The sequence below is a fragment of the Melopsittacus undulatus genome, chromosome 10 (genome assembly GCF_012275295.1).
Source record: "Melopsittacus undulatus isolate bMelUnd1 chromosome 10, bMelUnd1.mat.Z, whole genome shotgun sequence".
NCBI classification, from domain to species: Eukaryota; Metazoa; Chordata; class Aves; order Psittaciformes; family Psittaculidae; genus Melopsittacus; species Melopsittacus undulatus.
In genome coordinates, this window is record NC_047536.1 from 16,639,507 (window position 1) to 16,662,193 (window position 22,687).

The 22,687-nt window shown below is 38.4% G+C and overlaps 1 protein-coding gene across 1 annotated transcript; it reads right to left on the reverse strand.

Annotated features, from left to right (window-relative positions):
- Positions 1–271: 271 nt before the first annotated feature.
- Positions 272–21,486, reverse strand: MAPK9 (mitogen-activated protein kinase 9). The gene is made up of 12 exons (XM_034066739.1): positions 21,427–21,486; positions 17,171–17,345; positions 13,591–13,720; positions 12,373–12,431; positions 11,224–11,362; positions 9,219–9,384; positions 8,266–8,337; positions 4,149–4,331; positions 3,139–3,263; positions 2,562–2,625; positions 1,458–1,529; positions 272–800 (listed from the first exon to the last, which is right to left on the reverse strand). The coding sequence occupies exons 2-12, from the start codon at positions 17,290–17,292 to the stop codon at positions 658–660; spliced, it is 1,275 nt and encodes a 424-aa protein (XP_033922630.1). The 5' UTR covers positions 17,293–17,345; positions 21,427–21,486; the 3' UTR covers positions 272–657.
- Positions 21,487–22,687: the final 1,201 nt, after the last annotated feature.

A 22,687-nucleotide genomic window follows, 5' to 3' on the forward strand; every position in this document is an offset into this window, starting at 1 on the left:
ACAGGTGAAATACAAAGTAATGGCTATATTCTTTACACTTCATGTTTATCTCTTCTACAAGAAGATAGACAGAATTGGAAAGTGAAGCTAGAAAGGGCTCAGTAAAATAAAAAGTGCTACGTGGAAGAATATCTGCCCTTTAAACATAGAACTGACAGCATTCAATGTGTGAGATCACACTTACATACAACGCTCCAGTCGTTAAATAAAGCAAACTGCCACAGTCACACGTTAAAACAAACTTCATCGAGACTATACATTCAAAAAACCTCTAATGAGCAATACTGTACTAAAATGTAAACAACCATTGTGTCACAGAAGCCTGCTAGTTGGGACTGAAGATTCATGAACCCACTTAAGAGGAGTTATTGGCTAAAAGTCTATTATAACTGCTCACCTGAAATAGGCTGAAACAAACAGAAGCCTATAATAGTGTCTAAATTTAAAATCTTTTGTTCTTTAAACATTGATTTGCTTTCATTCTACAACATTAAGCAGGCAATTTCATAACAACTGAGTTAAAAAAAAAACAGGCATTACTTTAGCAGAACATGCAGAACATGGAGTTTTTCTACTTGGTTCCATTAACTTACAAGCAATTCAGGCCCAATGGAAACAAGAGATCTTTTCCAAAGTCAAGTCTGCAATCCTGGCTGATCATCGACATCCTTCGAGGGGTCCTGTCAAGGCATCGAGGCTGCTGTCTGTATCGGAGGCCAATGTTTGCTCTGTTGACATGGATGAAATGTCATTGATAGATGATGACTGGGAAGGACTGGTGTTGCTATTCACTGCTGCATCTGTGCTAAGTAAACCAAACATAATAAAATCTGAGGCAAGACAATACTGCAGACACAAATAACATCACTTTCTCCACAGAAATCCTTAGAAAAAGAAATACAGAAAGAGTAGAAAAGCAAGCATTCAATAGTCAAAACCAAAGCTGAGCATTAAGAAATGAGATATTTATTCTTCTCCCTCTCTGGAGATGAAGGCAAGGGTAGGTGGGGGGAGGCAATGTATAACATGAACAGCAGCAAACATCAAGGATTCAATCATGAGCATAAATACTTTGCACTATTGATTACTTTAAAGGAGCCCTAATGATGTTTAAGCCTACATGAAAGGAATTTATTCGTGCAGAGCCATAGAATAAGCATTCACTATAAAAGTCATCTATGCAACAAGTGATGCAGCATGGTATTGATTATTTCTTTGGGGAGAAGGCAGCTCAGGGTCTTGGACTCACAGGACTCCTTAAAGTTTTCCTGTAACTTACTTCATAACAATGGAAAACTACCGCACATGGATCTCCAAAGGCAGATCAAAATCAAAGAGTCTTGAACAATGAAACTTTTGCCTACCTGGATTATTAAGCGGGACATCTTCATTCACTAGTGCAATAGATCAGCACTACACATGATAGTTACAGAAGAACTACTGAAACAATGACTAACCTGAGGGCTGATCTTTTACCACACCATTCTTGCTCCTTTCTTCCCAATCCATTACTTCTTTGTATATTAATTCTTACATAAGAAGGGCGGGAAGAATGAGAGAAAAGAGAAAAAATATTGTAAGGTCACAGAGGATTTGTACACAATTCACATATGCACAAAGGTCAATGAAATGGTTAAGGATCAGTCTGGAAGGACAGCTGTATGAGTATTTATTTTCACTTTTGTTTTTTTTAAAGGCCTACAGCATAATCAGATAATTCTATGGATTTTCTTTATGCATGACAGAAAGACATTGAGCATGTACCAAAACCAACATATTTTATAAACAGCTGTCCACTTAAAAATAGCTACCATCCCACCTCAAAACTTTAGATGTATCTATGATGCACTGATATTAACTGGGGCAAAAAAGCCATATTTCAGTTTTCAAAAGTCCATACAGACTACCTTAATTTGGAGTAACATGATTTACAAATGGATTCAATCAAATTTAAATAAACATTTTATTTTTCCACTTTGCATTAACCCAAAATAATCTGAAGTATACCTGTGGCAGATAAGCTCTAAAGAAAATATAAACCAGAATCAATACTGAGATTTATTAAGCTATTTCACAAAAACAAGCAGCTTTCAAAGTAGTCAAATATGTCTCTTGGCTTTGGTCTTCTGATGGTAGCTGTTTAAAATTTAAACTGCTTCACCACTTAATGTATTTGACTACCACTATAAGGTGAATTGATTTCAATGCCGTGTATTCTTTTGTTAAAGTCAACAGTTTAACCTATTTGATCAATAAATAAGCAATGAGAGAAAAGAAATCAAACAAAGCCACACACACCAAAAAAGCTCTTCTATTTAAGACTTCTAGAACAAATGAATTCGTAAATACTGTCAAGAGATACGCCTTAAATAATGCACAGTCAGAAGAAGCACATGTTGCTATCACAGGATTTTCTATCAAGGAAAAAGAAGTGTTGAGATTAGAAATGGGAAGGATAAAAGATGAAAACTGCAGCATTTTGTTGAGCACATGTACTGCAAGCCGTGCATTAATAATACAAGTTCTTACAATAAATGTAATTTGACATGCTCTCTTTTTACCTTTCCATTCTTCAATTGCATGTTCTCTTTCTTCTAATTGTGCATCATAAATTTGAGGTGGAGGCTACAAAGAGAAGAAAGTCTATAGATTATCTACCACATGAGGTTAACACAACCATTCATAACTAACACAGGTAAAAATGACAGCTTTCTTAGTGTTTTGTTACCTTCAGCTCTGGCAGTCTAGACTCTATACCTCACATCCATTTTGACAGTCCAGAATTTACTTTTATGTCCTGCTGCCACTAAAAGGCTACTTAAAAGCGCAACTAAAATTACACTCATTTTAATGCCTTATGGGCCTTAGAGAAAGACCCCTTTTTGAAAAGCCTCGATTGCCATCACATAGGCAATTCCTTCTGTAAAGTAAAAGGAACTATCAACAACCACTTTCAGAATGAAATCAGCTGCACTCCAGCAGCTGTTCTTCAGGTGATTCTGCCCCTAATGTTGATCTGAAGGCTTTATGTGCAACTTCTGCTAGCCAAAGAATGAGTTCAAAGCATGCACCTAACTAAAACTCAACTTCAAAATTATTAAACTGGTATCTTAAAAGTTATTTTAAATGGAAACTTACAGCTTCTGCTTCAGCTGGATCATACCAGACAGTAATATAAGGATGACGTAAGGCTTCATCTACAGAAATTCTCTTGTCTGGATCTACTACAAGCATTTTTGATAATAAATCTCTAGCTTGGCTGGCTAGAAAGTAAAAATGAAAAGAACATACACATAAAAGAGCTGTAGAGTTTAACATCTGACATAGGAAATGAGTACGAGGAACGTAAGACGTGCATGTAAGATTTCACTGTGAAAGCAGACCCACAAATCCAAACTTCCCTATACAGCTATGTATTTTTACTATTATCCAAAAATAAACCCAGCAACCGACACCAACTAAATTCAGTTTTGAACAGTTCTGCTGTTACATGGGTCACAGTTTATTTAGCACTAATTACTGAACACAAACCACAATGTATATTCTTTAAAGCTTATTAAAAATATCTTGGTACAGAAATCAGATTTCTGTATCAACTTAGTTTTTCTTTTAGAAGTGTTACTGCAGGATAACTGGCTACTTGTTGCAATGGCACTTCACTGATGTTTCTTTGTTGTTTGAATGACAATTGTACTAATAAAATAGGCCATAACAAGTTATTTTATGCATAAATAAATATTTGACCATCTAGAATATATAAGGTGGGATTTTTCTCATTGTATCAGTAACCATTTCAAGTCAAAGTACAGCCAAAATAACTTACATACACACACATCAACTAGAAAAAGATAGTTACAAATAATTACAAATAACCTCCATAATAGAGAACATTTAAGCAACAGATGTTTTTCAATAGACTAGAATTAAGAGAATTAAACAGAATACTGGGAACAGGGAAATAGTTCTGCATTTAAGAACTACTACCAAGATTCCAGGAGATGTCATAAGGAACAGAAGGTATGGAGCTTCTTATATTGACACCTATTGCAATAAACATTTTATATGAGTTTTGGTTGTTTATTAAGTGTACTGCAGAGAATCTAAATTAACATCTTAAAAAGAAAAAGATACGAAAAATCTTGCCTTACTTTTCAGCTTATCACGATCAGATTCTGATGGAAATATCCAGTCTGGAAATAGCTCTTCAAACTTAATACCGGGATATTTTGGCCTGTTTTCCACATAATTCCTCACTGTAGGCTGTAGTTTCTTCATAAAGTCTGCTGATGGTGTTCCTAATTGTTCAATAACTTTATTCCATTGATCAATATCTGCACCATATCTTTAGGAAAATCAGCTGAAGAATTTGAAGTCTGCACTATACAAAAATATCACTTACAGAAATCTGAAAAGTTAATGGAAACTCGAACAAAGGACACAGACATGAACTTCATTCTAGCATCAACAGTATTCTGAGAGCTGCCATGCAGAAAGCCAGATTGACATAAAAAAAGAGTAAGATTCAGATTTCATAATGTTAAGGACAGACCAGAAGTGCTGCACAAGGCATTACGCCCAAGTATCTTTTCCTCATTCTTACCTATTGGCTAGTATTGAAAGCAATACTTTCTTTGAGTCTAAAATCAGCTTTACTTGGCAATTGTATCCATAGCAAAACTGTAAGGACAGGAAAGAAAGGCTGCTTTAAATCTTCAAAGTACAACATGATACCATCAACAGTGAAGATTCCTGAAAGTATGGAAAAATACATAAAAAAGACCCTAAAGCAAACAAATACATTCCATTCAAAGAGAGGAATTTTGTGCTCATCTCCTAAGGAAATCACGCTTTGGGTAGTAGCGGTTTGGGGTCTTTGGTTGGATGCTTGGGAGTCTTGTTAATTTTCACCTTCAGAAAAGGTTCAAAGGTGTTCTGAACAGTGAATCCAGATTCCTGGAGGCTTTTAGCATGTTCTTTTGTTTAAGGGTATCAATGGTGCTGATACTCAGAAACTACTCTCTTCTTAAATTCAGAATTTAAGTATTTTATGGAAATTGCATTTACAAGCTGCAAGCTGAAATTGTGCCTCATGTTTTTTTCTGGACTGCCCCTTCTGCTTTCAAGTGAGGGCATCTCTCCTAGACACAGTGACATGGCTTACAGAGATAACAGAGTCTGCTCTGAATAAGCTGTTTTGAGGTAACAAAGCTCATTTATCACACTAAGACACTGCAGTTAATATTCCTGCTGCTTAAGTTTACTCAGATTTACATTGTCTCCTGATAAAAAGAACATGCAATTCCAGCAGAGTCTAACCATCGACCTTGCAAAATGTCCTAGCTTAAATTCATGATCAATCCATCCATTCTCATAGACAGATTTTGTAATGAAACAGTAAGTTTGCTGCACTTTGAATTAAGATGTATTATAAAAACACTGAGGTACTTTTATTTCAGTTAGTATGCCAAGAATTCAGCTAGAAATATACATACACTCAATGCTTTATATTAAGACTTTAGATTTCTGATACGAAGATTGAAAATTTGCTTACTGAACACATTCCAATGGCAAAACTGTATTCAAATCAAAATTCAGAAGTCAATACTGTTAACTCTCATGCTAAAACAAAGCACATACAAAGGAAATTTTAACATAGAACAGGAAATTTTGTTCCTGGCTGGAAAAAATGGTTTCTGTGAGATCTCCACCAATCTAGATTCAAGGAGCTGCTTTTCCTTTGAGTAACAGCACTCAGACTGAGTCCACTCTATTGTAGTCTCAGGGCACAGAAAGGAGGGAAGGAAAACTTAATGACCAGTAATAAAAACAGGGGAAAAAATGTCAGTTGGATTTTTTAAAGTGCTCTACAGATGCTGAAAGCTGAAATAAAATAAAAACAAACCCTCAGTGTAGGACTGGACTTGAAATAAGTTAAGCCTTTTATCAGAAACTCAAACTGGAGAAAACCATAATTTCCATGTAAAGTGGGCAGCACATGCTGTGCGAATAACTTCACAACCTGCAGACAAGCTACCTTTCCTGTTCTAGTGACCTCAGAATTTTAGCCCATGCCAAGTATATCTGCCTACTTTCATGGACTCTGGAAAAAAAGTTGAAAACAGAGTCCTTCTTACTATCACAATAAAACATGATCATCCTCAAGTAAGCATGAGTACCCCCTCATGCCTTTTGCATGAGTCAGGCAAATAGTTTCCTTCACCATCTGGTCAGAAAGAGCATTAGAATCACACTGGTGCTGCTAGGTTTCCATTATTTCATCCTAGGTAACTACATTGCCCGTTTTTTCTACATTTATTTCTAGTGCAAGAGCCACTGCCAGTAACTGAGGTCCCCACACTACCAGTCAGGAGCAGCTCCAGTGCATCCATCACACTGGCTATGTAGAGCACCTCACTCCACCCAGAGCACTGCTCTAAGTATCTTGACAATCCTGTTGACCATATGGGAAAATATATGCTGAACTTGATATCCTGCTATAAATCCCCAAATACTAAGTCAGTTTTCAACTGAAGTTTAACAAGCATACACACACAAAAAAAGCAACGCTTCAGGGCTGTTTACACCAGCATTGCCCATAAACCACACCATCAAAAACACCCTGCAGCTGAACGTAAAAGAAAATGACAATCTGACTGAAGCAGTTGTCACTCAGGAGAAGTTTCAACTACAGTTATCAGTATTTCACATTAAAGAGAACTGAAAGTCTTACAAGAAGTAAAAACGCCTGTAAGCGCAGCTATGCACTTTGGTAAGATACCAGGGGAGAAGACTCCTTGAAACAGAGTGGTGGAACTTCAGTGATCTCCAGAAAACCACAGATATAACTTGCTTAGTCAACAAGTATGGACAAAATTTCCTTCATTTATTCATGAATAACTCAAAATAGCTCATGCTGACATGCAGGTGACAGACATATAACATCCATGAAGAATTGTGTTAGGTTGGTCTGAAGGCTTCAAAAGGTAAAACAATAAGTATAGAAAGGAAGAAAGGTGGAAAACAAAAAAGACTTATTTAACAATTAATCATTTGTACTACTAAATAATGCATGATCAGCTGCTGAAGATTAGTGTCATGAAATTTAGCACTGAAATTGAAAGTCCTCCTCTATAAGATACACTGTGAACACATACTTGATATTTTTAGTGGTGGACTCAACTTTTCCTTGCTGATGAGCAAAAATAGTGTCTTCAAAATCTTGGACCACAAGGAGCTGTAGCTTTGTATGACCTACAGGTATAACTGGCAATTGTACTTTAATTATATCATCTGGATCCTACTTATTTGCTCATCAGTTCAGAACATCTAGTCCTACCATGCTACTACTTTGTAAGACAGTATTTATAAAAGATGAAATTGGTTTTATTCCAAGTTTTAGAATTGGAATTTGAGAATGAGTCAAATGTTTGAAATGTTTCTAGGGAAAGGTTTTGAAATACATCAAAACCTTCAAGGAACATTTACTTTAGTAAATGATCACTTCTGTTTACTTAAAACAGCGTATAGACTTGTTTGAGATTTCGAATCTCTAAGGCATGAAAACATAGATATGAGGGGTTTGTTTTTAATACAGTAAAATTTCCTACTATTACTATAGTACAAGAAAGCAGAATTTTATGGAGATAGATCTGGGTCAAAAATATTGGAGGAATAACAATCTTATAGAAAAAAATAAGTCCAAAATAAGGTTTTCATAGAATGAAAAACCTTTAAAAAGAAAAAGGTTTTCTTTTTATATGAAATAAGAATAAAAGATTTCTCATGCAGTGTGATTGCAATTAGGACACTCTTGCCCAGCAAGTGCTAATAAGCAAGAGAAAAATCTGACAAACTGAATAGTACAATAAAAAATGAGTCTATTGTTCAAATAAATATCAAAACCCATGCACAGTAAAAAGTCACTCTGCAGTCTTGTGCTTGTAGCACTTACTATCTACAAAGAAGGAAATATACTTACTGCTATGTATTTTTTAAACCTAACAGTATCCTTTCTTTAATTATAAAAGCTGAAGCTCTTAATATTAATTCCATGGATTCAACCAGTTCAAATTACATTAAATACAGTCTACTAAGGAAATAAAAATGGAAATCTCTACAATTTGGTTAATGACACTAATTTCAAATAGTACAGTAGATCTATTAAAACATATTCTTGAAAAGATTGTTTATGCTTTTATACAGATTAAAAGAATTGTATTTCTGTTGAAAGTGGAAGGGGATTCAAGGATGACTAGGGAAGGATACGATCAGTGCCTTGGAATATCACACAACCTTTCACCAATTCTCCCATGATGCACCCAACTGACCAGATATCAACTGAAAGTAAAAATGAAATGGTCAAATTATGAAGTATCATGAACAAAAGTGAGGAAAACAAACAAAAACATCTAGCATCTACAATAAAACACAACAATGTGGAAAACCAAACTACTAACATGAATTTTCAATCATATGAACACCAACTGACTGTTGTTAAGTTTTGCTATTAGCATTCTGTGAAATACAATCAGTGTTTACTGAAACAACCATGAAGAAGGATACAATCTCTTCCTGGGAACAGGACTTTATGGAGGACCATTTCTGCCATAATGCACCCAACAGACCAGATATCCACTATCATATGTTAGGTGCAACAAGGACAAAAGATTAAAGAGGGTTTTTAAATACCACAGTTAGTTATTTGTAAGCTCACACTGTATTCCTACAGTCCTGCAGATCATTTTTTGTCCTATCCAGAACAGCCTCTACTAAAGTTCTGATCCACATCTGCACTTGCTGCACAGCAAGCTGCCTGGTGCATTAAATGTTTTTCATTATCAGTATCCCAACAAGGTCCTGAGTCCCTTGTTTTATACAACCAAAGTGACATGTATAAAAAAAAAGCATGATATCCCCAAGCCCATGTGATAAAGCAAGAAGATGTACTGGCACAGAAGTATACAAGACAACACGACAAAGCATGAAAAGATATATCAGCAGAAGGGGAGAGGGAATAAAATGCACACAGAGTAGAAAACTATTATATTCACCAAAATTATTACAGTGTAATTTTTCTTATTTCCACTACTATGATTAACATATTTTAACAACAGACATGGCAGGGGGAAACTACCCCTCCCTCCTCCTTTCAAAGCTGTTAAGCCCTGAAACAGCTACACTTCAGACAAAAGATTTAAAGTGTTATTGCAGCAACTTACCATTCTCTTTATATCCCATTCCAAGGATAACCTCCGGTGCTCTGTAATACCGTGTTACTACATATGGAGTCATCATAAAGTTAGTACATGCTGTTCTTGCCAGTCCAAAATCAAGGATTTTGAGTGTACAATCTGATTTTACCACTATGTTGCTGGGTTTCAAATCCTAACAAAAAATTACCACACTTAGGGAAGGATCAACATACACAATAATACACCACCACCACCCCCAGTCAACATGTACCAATTCAATAACAGCTGTCTATTCCTGTTCTGATATATCTGCTTATTAATACACAGACTAAAGACAAGTTAAATAATGCACAGATCAGCGCTCAAAAAAAAAAAAGAAAATCAGGGAAAACCAGACTCAAAGTTGTCTGCAGAGTCTATTTTACCCAGTTGTGCTCTGGTAGGACAGTCAGTTACATACATTTGCTTCCTTAAACACATTAAGTGGACCTATTTTACACATGAATAGTTGCATGATAAAGGATACCAGGTTCCAAATGCTGTCATTATTAGGGCATAGATCCTAAAGACATCCTTATCAATTAGGCATTTATGTGTAGGAAAAGGAGTATCACAACACACAAAGCATTAATAAATTGTATTTGTTAATATCAGATAGGCCACGTGCATGATAGTGATTAGCAAATTTCACAGAATTAGGATATAGTGCAAACACTGAGTAACTCATGAGTGAGGAAAAAAATAATTACTTTAGGAGATGTGCTTAATAGGGACACTCATTACTGTGCCCAAAGAAACACACAGCTAGGGAAAACAAAGCATGTTCTCAGGTACAGAACTTCCTTTTCTTGAAGGAGATGGGGACATGCAAATAGTTCACATGGTTCTGCACATTTCAGGCAACAAATGTCTGCAGAACACTACTGAACTGACTCCAATCAGAGTCAGAGTAATTTCTAGATGCAATTCCTACTATTCCATTCCTTCTGAACTATTCCAGCTCTGTTCCTTCCCCGGCCTGGTTTCTTTTCAAAACCAGATCTCTCATCAAGAGTTTCCACTGCAAAAAGGTCACTTTTTTTGATCCTAAACTTACCCAACCTAATGCTCACCACTTCAGCTTCTCCATTCAAATAACTTCATGCCTCTGGTTAGCTATTCACTGTGCAGTTCCTCCCATTGCCCATTTTGTTGTTCAACCAGTAACAGCTCTGTTGATCACTATGTTAGACCTTATGAGCTCAAATTTCTCTGCAAATATTGGTCTTCCTTTTAGCTTCAAATCACATCCACCATGTCAGGTAGAATTCAGCTGGAGTTCCAGTTCCCCCTGCTTCAGGATCTTACACACCTCACTCCATTACTTTAGGAACACCCAGTACCAAGGCTACCTGGATACACATAAGCCAACTATATATAAACTTCCTTGCTCATACCACAGGATTTTAATGCTAGATTTTTTTCAGCACAGATCTATAGGACACAGATGTGTTGTAATTTACACAGCTTCTCAATCATGTTTATGGATTGAACATAAAGAAAAAAAGCACATTAAACTATAACTGGATAGAGTTTTTAGCCACCAGGCAAAAGACAGACATTTAAGACAAGTATGTCCAGGAAGTAGGGGAAGAAAAGGGAAGGAACAGAAAAGAAGCTGAACTGTCAAACAGACCAGTAATGAAATAACTAGATAAAAGCAGCAGCAGAAAATAGAAGGCAGTGGCCCAGGCCCATGTCCAAACTTTTGAGCATCTTCAAGGATAGAGATATTTAAGAGGGAAACATTACTTTTTAAGACTCACTCTTTTGTAGTTTGAAAGGTCCACAGATACTCATGTTTTATCTTTTAATCGGTTCAGATAACCTGATTTAAGATCTATTTACAATAGAACTAGAAAAATCTTCAGATTTAATAATATTCTTATGAATGAAATACACACTTAGCAAGCAGCAACCCCTTGCCTTCCCCCTGTTTCCTGAGAAAATCTATGTTCATAAAAAGTATTGTTAATGATCTAATACTACCTACTCTGTGGATGATACCAGCTGAATGGAGATGTTTGATTCCACACAGCATTTGGTAAAGAAGATAAGACATTCTTTCATGATCCAATTCCATATGAATAACCTGGCACAAATTTGCATCCATCAGCTCCATGACCAAATATCTACAGCACAAGAAAGAAAGCATTAAGAAAAGTCAAGTCTTACTTTTCATATCAGGTTTAAGCTTAGTGCGAGAGTTGTTTAATAAAAGTCAACTACTTTGCTAGCATAAGTGTTAAAAAGCTTATGATTAAAAGATGATCAGTTGACCAGTATGACCAGTTTCAAAATTGAGTTATCTATTCAAATTAAATAGTCTCACTATTAAAAATTAGGTGTTCAATAGTCCATCTCAGATTAGAATTCCTCTAGTCTTATACACAGTAATACAGAAGAATAATTCTGAATTTATGCAGCATGGAAAACTAAGACTGACTGAAGCTGATGCAGAAATTGCAGCTACTGCAATATAACAAAACCTGATGCTTCCTTTCACTGTGTTCTATTTTTTTAAATAAGAAAAGCACAAGAACTAAGAAGATATAATTAATTTTCAAGCTGAAATATCCTCTGCTTACCCACTTCAGATACACACACACTCCCCTGTTTATCAAAGTAGCCCGTTCACAAACTACAACAGCGCATTCACTGAAATCTATGAATACTCCACCAATTAAATGACCATGAATCCTTTCTAGATCAACTGACATTGCTTGCATCAAAAAGAAATATCTTCAGTTCTTAATTGAGGCCAAAAATACTGTTGTGCTGATGTGACTGGCATGACAAAAAAATGATATCAGGTTATGCAGACTGAGCTATTATCCTGCAGTGACCCATTTAGCTAAAGGACAATGCACACAAATCAGATGCATATGCAATCAGCAAAGTATGGCAGGCAGATGACTAAAAGGTGAGTAACACTTTTATTTCCCACTTCCATGTTATGCATGGAGTGAAACAACTTTCTTGGTCTTTCATAAAAAAAAAATCTAGAAATAACAACTAATTAAAGGTTAAATTCAACTTTTAGCTACCCTTTATTTTCCAAGTGTGAATTCTGGAGGATACTGGAAACAGAGCTTAGGGCAGTATTTGTCAGGAAAATTAAACCAAAAAAACCAGTACTTACACATCCTGAAATTCTTCTAGTGACTTCTGTGGTGTAAATACATTTAATAAACTTATTATCTGTAAAATAAAAATTAGGAGAAAATTCCACATAAAAATTCACATAAAAATCCATTTTTGCATTCATTACTATACAAAACCAAATGCACACTGTTACTATACACAATTTGAATATTACTTCGCTTCGCTGAACTGACACGCACTGAAAACCTGCCAATTCAGAAACAGTTCAGAACTGCAGCATGTATGCCAAAGGAACTAAGACAGGGCAAAACCACTTTTTTCTTTTTAAAGTTACATGACACCTCCTATCTTGGTTCCCCAGTGACTGAAGTATATCCAATAATAACCTCTGATTTTAAAAACGCATGTGATGCAAGGAATTTCAACCAAGGCTGTCAAACAACACATACCCAGAGGTGCCCCACACCATCCCATTAAACTTGAATTATGATGTACAGTTTCCAGAAGAACTGCTAAAATTACTGTACTGCCATCTTTAATAACCAACTTGCTTTTATTTTGCGGCTTCTGGACTTCAACAAAAGCTTGCTTTGAAATCAATCCCAAAAGCCTGATTGACTCCAGGAAGTTTGAGTCCTGAGGGTACAACTTCCAACGATCAGCAGTGTTTCTAGTTTATGCTAGCATCAGAACATAGCTGTCACGTAAACCTTACATCCTTGTAGTCAAACATTAAGGTATTGACATTAAGACTTGCTATTTTATAAGGTTCCAGACTTCAATATATGTATTGTCCACAGTATTTCACTTCTGTCTACCAATAAACTGTTTGGCAGCGTTGTACCCCTGCAGACCCCACCGCTTAAACACCATATTTAATGACAATCTCATCTCAGCTTAGAAGATCTCACTACAGTGCAGTTACAAGAGCCAAAACCACACACAAACACCCTGCCAGACAGACTTTGTTGCAGTATGGCTTAAAAAGGCAAATATAATACAGCAAGGCCAGCATTATAAAGCTGAAACTAATAGTAAACCTATACCAACAATATAGCAAAAACCTCCTCATCCTGGCACTTCACACTCCAAAGAGCTCTCCCAAGAGCTAAGCCATCCATTGTGGAGAAGTGCACTACCAACAGCCAATCTTTCCAGTCTTTCTCTCACCATTTTTCCATTACTTCGGTTACAAATGCTGAGCTTCTTTGACAATTTACAGTAACAAGGGAGAGAAATACAAAGCCAAACTTACATTTTTGTGATTGACGCATTTTAAAAGAACAAGCTCTCTGTAAGCCCTTTTTGCGTGGGTTTGATTCTGAAAAGGACGACTCAGCTTCTTTACAGCAACATTTATTCCAAGGACTGTATCAAACGCAGCACTAGAAGTTTTCAAAGACAAACAACATAAGTTGAAATCTGTTTGAGGGAGAGAAAAAGTGAGGAGTGAGGAAGGAAATCAAGCTTTGTGATTGTCACTACCTTCATGTAATTGTCATTTAGAAAACAAGCACCCTTTAAAACCTACATATCCTTTAATAGACACACATAGGTTAAACAGAAGGCACTAACACTCATCAGATGTCTTCCTGCCCTCCTTTCTGTCTTAAGACCAAATCTGCTGACTCAAAACTCACATTCAAAATCACAAGATCTAAAAATATTTGAAGCTAATTAAAAATCAAGCAGCATTTCAGTTGCCTCATCTGTATTGCTGAGTATTTTTGACAGTGCTGCTGACTGACAACCACTTAGTATGTGCAATAGAAATTTATCTTTGCTAAAGGAGAATCACAGCCACATCTCTTTGATCCGTTCTGCAGCATCAGTACTCTCCTGTATGTGGATAATATGGACAACTGTAGTGTGTAGCGTAAAAATCACATTCATCAATTGGTTTTGGGAAAAAAGTCCATAGAATTGAGAAATACGAAAAACAGATTGCAGGGAAGAATACAAGAATTTAAGAAAATGAACACAACCATTAATTTTATCTCTACAGTTTAAGGTCAAGGTGTAATCTTGCTTTAACAGCTGTAAGAAACTAAACCTAAATGATCCGTACATGAAGAACAAGACTGAGGGAGGAATATTCTTCATTAGTAACCCACAGACTCTTTGGAAAAATATATGTGAATTCATACTACAAACAGCTCAAGAGTTTTGATGTTTGTATAATTCCAGTTTTAAATAAGGATTCCCGCATTACTCTATTTTTTTCATTTAATGTTACTTTCATAAGGTAAGGAAAGAATTCTTACATATATTGTCCAAGCATATTTAAGCTCTTTATGAGCTCCTTTCCTACCTCATCAAGATATGTACAATACCAGGCTTAAAAGAGCCATCAAATTATAGAACTCTTACAAACAGTACAGCTCCCCTGTGATAACAATACTCATGAAGTTTATTAGCATCAAGTCACTGCTTTCCCTACTGGGAAAAGCGACACCAGGGCTCACCCATGAGATGTTTTCCTGGATGCATGTCCCAAATCTGAATCAGTGTGCCACTTGCACTAAAAGCTTGCTAGCATTTATTTCAGCTTAGTTCTGTGAAATACATATGTCATAATTCAATGATATGATCACTCTCTGATTTAAAACCTTTATGTATGTGCAACACAAAACACAAAATGGGAGGAAGGCAACTGGCCAGACAAATGGAGAAATTATTTTCCTCCCAAATACGAAAGCCCTGATGTTTCAGCATTCACTTCCCCTAGAAGACAGGAGTAAATGACAAGTTTTGCACATGTTAATGACTAACTACACCTGGGAACTGGTATAAAATCAACAACCAACAGGGTCCGCATGAATTAGCTTTTCAAGTCAATCACAGGTGTCACCAAAAAATAAAACCCACACACAAAACTCTAGAAATACCTTTCCTTGTATTTATGTTAAACATTGGATGATTAATGATAATTTTTTCAGCCAAATACGACGGGATAGTCATCTTACACAGAGTTTTTTACATTTTACATCCTAGTATTTTGTATCTTTCCTTTGAATAATATAAGGAGTTCCAGGAGAAATTAGGGTTTTGCACCTTCTTTAACTTGGACGTAGTTTTCAGATATTTCACATGAAGATGAGAGTTTATGCAGTGTTTCATTCTGCTGTTCCATAAATCAAGTATTCTCAAAACATGTCAAGAAATCAAATCTTCCTCCCCCAAAACCAGTGACTTTGATGCTACCTGAACTTCATTTTAAAGCAGACACCTAGTTTAAGTCATATGGTTTAGAAATGCACTACTTGTAATGAAAGGAGGAATGCTTATAGCCACCCTAAATTCCTGCATGTCATCTAAAACAAGCATAACTTTAAGAATATTTATACCTGGAAGATGTTAGCCCTACAGTAAATCTTACCCAAACACAAATAACCAAGACCTAGTATGCCTATCCCCTCACCATTCAACCTACCAAAGAATGAAATACAATGTTCTCATTTTGCCTATTTTTCACCTATTAGCAGGACAAGAGAGGTATCTAAATAACTTAAAGACATGTTCTCACAAAAATGCATTCTGTTCCTACATATATAACTTATTACACTTGTGTGAAGGCCAAAAAGACATAGGCAGGTGCTGTATAAGGAGTTTGCTCACAAGACATGAGTCATCACACTTGTTCTGCAGAATTTATAGATGAAGAGAAACCACAGACTGGACTTAATGCATGAACAGCCCACCATGTGTTGTCATCAAGTCTAATATTAGAGAATTCCTGAGCATATATTAGAATTGAGTTAGAAAAGGACCTTAAAAATCATTTAGCTCCCTGCCATGGGCAGGTACATCCTCCACCAGAGCAGGTTGCTCCAAGCCCCAGCCAACCTGGCCTTGAACACTGCCAGGGATGGAGCAGCCACAGCTTCTCTGGGCAACCTGTGCCAGTGTCTCACCACCCTCATAGGGAAGAATTTCTTCCTAACATCTAACCTAAGTCTCCCCATCAGTTTAAAGCCATTCCTCCTTGTCCTATCACTACCTGCCCTTGTAAAAAGTCCCTTTTCCAGCTTTCTTGTTGGTCCTTTAGGTACTGGGAGGCTGTTTGCTCAGTTAGTGCATCAATAAATATTTCTGTTGTTATCAAGTAAGTTTTGCCCAACAGAAGATGGGCTGGGACTAAGTCGTGTAGAATGGATTGCTGCAGTCTAAAAAACATTTGAAAATGTTTACCTTTAGCTGGCCCAGAGGTGTGATGCCATACAAGAGACTAAGGTTCAGGATCAGACTACTGACTCTCCCATCCTGGGCCAGTGGAGGCTGGACATATAGCTGAGGTGACACACCAAGGAAGAGCCGGCCAGCCCAACCCCTCACACAGCATCCCTTTCTGGTTAATCCATGGAGTGACAATGACACTGATTTGTCTCATCCTGCCAGTTAATGGCAAGGCACTGCATTGATGGCTCCTAGAAATGGATAGGAGTGATCGGGAATAAAAGGGGGGGAAGAAAGGGGGCCATGATGAAGAAACGAGTAAAACCCAGAATCTCTCATTGTCATACCTTACACTGCAATATCATAACTACATGGGGAATGTGAGAACTAGAAACAGAAATAAAGTGGTTAATGAGAAGGAAATTTGCTGACCATTTTATTATATGCAGTTAGGCAAACATTAATCTTACCCTAAAAACAAACCAAAATAGGTTTATACATGAATTACAGCAAGCGGGTGTTTTAGAATTTATTTAGTCCACAACCCTGTAGCAAGAGACAGAAATTATCATCAGTATTTTACATTCTGGCACATACATTCAATACATGTAATTTCTGTTTTACAGTTTTTATATTTGAATGAAGTATTCTTTACTCACCAAACAATGCCCTGTGCCCCTGATCCTATGGGCTTCAACTGCTGGTAACGTTTTAGTACAGTGAATGTTGAATCTGCAACTTGAACACTGTAAAACTGACTATCACATTTACTGTCACTCATGGTGTAGTGTCATGTAGTTTTCTCTCTCAAGGACCCAGTAAAGTTTTCAAGATCTTAAAGAAAAAGAAAGAAAACAAATGTTCAATCTCTCACTAATTTCGGGCAGACAAGACGGAAAATGTATTATACATATTTTAATATATATGAATTTTTCAATAGCACACCATTAAATAAGCATCCTTTCAACTTTGTGTATCACCACTGCTAATGAAAAATACTTGCAGACAGACAGCAAATAATTACAGCCGTCATGACTTTAAGTAACTGCATGTTTCTATTCCAATTACTAAAACAAAAAGCAGCTAAGTAAACAACTGCATAAGAAAACAAAACCACCCAAATCCAATAACTCTCTACTCCTTGAAGGCTACTCCCTAACTTAGAATTACTACTACATGCTAGGACTGTAGTAATACCTGTACTACAGGGGAAAAGAGGTATTTCAAACACTGATAACACAGATAAAAGCAACAGCAGAAACCCACCGAGTCCACAGACATAGAAGAAACAGGGTTATAATAAAAAACTTGATTACAACTGCAAAACAGGCCTGAGACAAAACAACTGCCCCCGAAATTCCCATGGCAGTTTCTCCAACATCCCTTTCAGCTTAGTCCAGTAGGAAATTTCAAACAGGGCTCTGCCTCCTTATCTTTGCCAGGCAACCCTTGCCGGATCTATACCTATTGCCTCCCGTTTTAAAAACACCATAACATACTATGCTGTCAGTTGGCACACGTACAGTCCTACCAGAATTAGTTCTGTGCTACAGTTTGAGAGACTTCCACTCTATCATAGAGAATAAGTTTTATTCATCTGTCAAGAATGAATTAGAGGTAGGTAATTACATTAGAGAGCAAGGTAATGGACTAAACCTCTTTAGCTCTGTAGTGCCACAGTAATGAGTACAGACCTGTAGTATCTCTGGGCCTCCATCCCTCTTCAAACCTTACAAGAAATGTACCTCAGTAATTACTGAAGAGGTCTCTAAAAGATGCTCCCATTTCTAATTTCATATTCACTATGATGGGCAGTGTCATTATAGCCCAAAGTAAATCACACAGTCAAGTGTTCCTTGAAACAGGAAATGAAAGCAGATCATCTTCCCCCGGAGCAGCTGTCCTAACCACCAGCCTGCACAATGCCTGGTTAGATAAGGAAAGAGCAGCTAGTCTCTCACTTCACTGGCCTACAAAACATTGGTGAGCCAATGCAAAAGAGAAAAGCCTCAAAAGCAACACAGAAGCTCATCCTAGAAGGACACACACCCACATGAATAGCTTTTGGTTGCTTCGAGAATTAGAATTTGGACCTCTCCCTTCCTAGGTGCATGAAGGAGGGAGCAGCATCTTTTTGATGGCTTACATCAGCAGACAAACTCCAACAAACCTGCAAGTAAAACAGGTGGAAGACCTACAAATCCTAATAAAGACTGGGTTTAAATTGAACTGGTCATGGTTAGCCTTAAAGGATTCTCAATAAATGTCTGGAGTCCCTTTTACCTTCTAGGTTCTCAAAATCTAATAATTTTAAGAAGCAGATCAACCTGGTCATTTGCAGCACCAATTTAGGAAGTAAGTTTACTTGCTATTTCCTCTTAGAAGCTTAAGAAAAACAAAGAAACAAACAAACCAGGATCAGCAGGAGGAAAGGTATGGCTGGAAGGTTAAGATCCTGTCTCTGAAAAGGACTTTGAGAACAAAACCAGAAAAGCATAGAATTTGTGTAAACTGAATGTCAAGCTAAAGACCTGTTACACTAGAACTATGCTGTACCTCTTCATGGGTTAATGAAACACTTTTCTATAATGGAGATAAATAAGTAGGGGAAAATGAAGCTATCCTGAACCACAGAAACCCTTCCTTTAAGGAACCTTGTCTGCATAAAGCCATCTTTTAAAAATCATTTAGATATCAGGATAAGCTCTTTAGACAAGACCAAGGGAGCGAATGAGGCATCACAGTACAGGCTTTTTGTATTCTGACATCCTGTGCAACTCTCTGTGTACATAACCATCCTCCCCATAAACTGAGCCCTAATTTTCACTTGGGCTGCAAGCTGCTCATATGCATCAGGACATATGTTATTACATTCACATGAATGTAGAGTTAGGTGCCTAGGGACGGTCACTGCTCACAGGACTTCAAACAAACAGCCTATTTTGGGGGCAAGATCCCTCAAGTAACAACAGATTTCCCATTGCTCAAAGGAAAAGTATACCTAACAAGTGAGTTTCTTAATCCTGAGCTGTCACCCTCCTACCTGGAATAATCTGATTCATCACTCCAGCTAACACACTCCACACTTCTCCTCTAGAGAAATTTTTGGAAGTAGGCATTCTTTCCATTTCTGAAATGTAAATTTTATTTATGGCTTCTTAGCTGCAGCAAGCAGGACCAGCAGTAAATGCAAAAGTCGAGATGGTCAGCAAACACACTCCTACTCATCGATAACAACACATTACTGCATCCCAAAGTTTCAAGCTGTTTTTCTGTTTTAGAGCACACACAAGAAGCATATGAATTGAATGTTGTGGGGTATTTTTAATTCAACTTTAATATAACAAAGCTGACTGAGCACATCACATACAGGGAACTTCCAGGTTTTCAACCTGTTGCTCATGAAAGATACCTAGAAAAATAACCACACATCAAACCTACCATCAGTAGCCTTATGAGTTGTTATATTGGAACTCCACTAAGAAATGTTAAGAAGTTGAAAGCAACTGCACTATAACATACATCCTGTATTGAACAGTTGCTTCCCTAAAAGGCATTTTTAAAATGGCAGCTTAATCAAATCTGTCCTCTGGATATCTTAAAGTCAAAAGCTTATAAACAAACAGGTTGTAGCAGTTGAGAACACATTCCCAGAGTTGTTTTGGTTACAGCAGTGTTATTACTGACAATGAAGCATCAGAACATCAGGAAACTTGGCTTGACTTTTAAGCCTCAAGATAAACATTCTACTGCTGACAGAATGAATAGGCTATGAACATAAATATATATTTATGAAAAGATATGCAAATTCCATTACTATCTTCCTCCCATTCTCTTATTCACCCTTGCAAATGCACTTCAAATTCAGACATGCCCTTTTAAGGGCTATTATCCAATAGTGTTGGGTTTGGTCTTTTTACTGCAATCTATATCAACAGGTGTAAGTCCAACTACAAAGTGGCAGCGAGTTACCTCCCATCCCTTCACTCACAACCCTTGAACAGCCTGTTACAGAAGGAAAGTGTAGCAAAGCAATAGTTGAGTAATGCCAATCTGTTACAGCAGTTCAGAGACACTGTGTATCTGGTCAGCCCTTCGAAAAGTCCCCCCTTTTCCTGAAGCAACCCAAACTCTTCCTGACCAAAGATTTTTACCAACAGCCTGCTCTAGCATCACCTGTTAAACACACACCGCAGACAAACAGTGGATGCAGCTCAGCACCCCTGCGAAGGTAAACTGGGGGGAAAAAGGGAAAAAGTTTAAACGCGTATATGCTGTAACCAGTTACGGTGTTGTAGAATTATGTAAACCCCGTACAACCGGGCAAGAGCGCTGCTTACACCTCTTCTGAAACTTCTGCTGAGCAGCTGCCTGCGCTCATGAAAGCTCCGGATCGCTCTCACTGCGCCGAGAGGGGCGCGCACACCCCGGGCCTGCCCCTTCCCTCCGCTTGGCAGTGCTCCCTTCTCCCCCTCGGTGCACAGGGGGGCACCGGCTGCTCGGGGAGGCGCTGCACTCCCCAGCGGGCGCGGAGCAAGGGGCAATCCCCCCCCAGGTTGGACACGAAGCAGGAGGAGAGAAAGCGGAGAACAGGCGGGTCCCGGCTGGCGCGGAGCGGGCTGGGGCCGGTGGCGGCACTGCGGCACGGGGAAGGGCGGGGGGCTCGGCCAGGGTAGCCCCACAGAAGGAAAGACCTGAGCCCCTACCCTGCGGCCTCGCCCCCTCGCCTCCTTCTCACTCGGCTGGGGCAGCAGCACGCACAGAACCGCAGCTCTGCCTGCGCCTCAGCGGGCGGGGCCCGCGGGAGAACCGGGGGACTTCGGTCGCCCCGGGGCCGGCCCCCGTCCAGAAGCTCTCCCCACTCCAGTCCCGGCCCCGCCGCCCGCAGGGTCCCCCTCCCCGCGGCCTCCCTCACCGTGTCCTCCCTCGGTCGGGCTCCGGTGGGACCGTGCGCGGCGCTCGCGGGCCGCGACCGCCTCCTCTTCCAGCGCTCTAAAGCTACCCCAGCCACAATGGCCTCCCGGCGCTCCACACAGGCCGCGCAGCCCTACGCCCCCTGACAGACAGCCCCTCCAACCAATCACAGCGCTCCTCCTGCGGAACTCAACCAATCAGGCTTCAAAGGTGGGACCTAATAGCCGCTATATAAAGGAGGGCCCTGAAGGACTGCAGTAGAGATGGGGACGTTCGGGCCAATCTGAGCGCAGCCCCCTTCTCCTGCCGTGATGTCATCATCAACGTCAAATCATAGCTATGATGTCATCTTCCCAGTAATGCCTCGTCACGAGTGGCTGTGGCTACAGCACAATAACGTCAAGCATTGTCAGCCTGTCACAGCACACTGTGATAACCAACACACCATGGTCACCTCCCACCCATGCTTTGGGATGACAGCAACATGCCCAGCCCCACAACACACAGTGATGCAGTTGCAAGCCCTGACCTGTTGCCCTTGTGATGATCACTGGGGCATGAACTTCCCCTGGTTCTTCCAGAGTGAATGGTTCAGAAGGGATTTATTCCCCCAGCAGGTAGCCCAGCTATTTTTGACCCCACTCAAAAATCATAAGCTTTCTATACATTACCAAAGCATCTGCCTTGATGTTAGGAGCTCTTGTTTTTCAAAACAGGTGCTGACTAAAAATAAACTCCATGTATTTTTCCACATCCCCCATGACTAACAAGCTTTCTTTTCTGTGATTTTGGTTCTCATAAAGGATTTTAGGGAAATAAATTGATTTATTAAAAAATTACAGTGTCATGTATCACACAGACTAGATAACATCAGTTACTAATTCTAGACAGCCAGTAAAAGAGGACTTTGCATCACTTATCAAAACATGTTGGGTACCCAGTTACATATTCTTGGCATCTAGGTCAGATTATCACTATGCTTTTCATTATGATTTAGGTTCTTTCATGTGGTTATAAAAAGTACTAGAGCAGTTTCCAGTAAGAAGCTCCTGTTACAAGCTAGTATAACACTTTCAAGTTATTAACCTACATAAGCATTCAAACATTTCCAGTGAGAAGCAAGGCTGTAGAGGAACATCATAAATAAAGCTTTAGTAGCCAATGATTTAGTTCATAAAATGACAAATATTATGATTTCTGACTGTTCCAAAATAACAAATGATTAGAGAACTTTGTGTAACAGCCTTATTTCATTAAGGTTC

What these genes read in the sequence shown, in the direction of transcription:
- MAPK9 (XM_034066739.1), bottom strand. Translation starts at nt 17,292, where the DNA reads ATGAGTGACAGTAAATGTGATAGTCAGTTTTACAGTGTTCAAGTTGCA. An exon ending in GATATTCCAAGGCACTGATC is followed by an intron (nt 4,332 to 8,265) that starts GTATCCTTCCCT and finishes GATATGGTGCAG; the next exon opens with ATATTGATCAATGGAATAAA. An exon ending in ATCCAGCTGAAGCAGAAGCT is followed by an intron (nt 2,626 to 3,138) that starts GTAAGTTTCCAT and finishes TTCTCTTTGTAG; the next exon opens with CCTCCACCTCAAATTTATGA.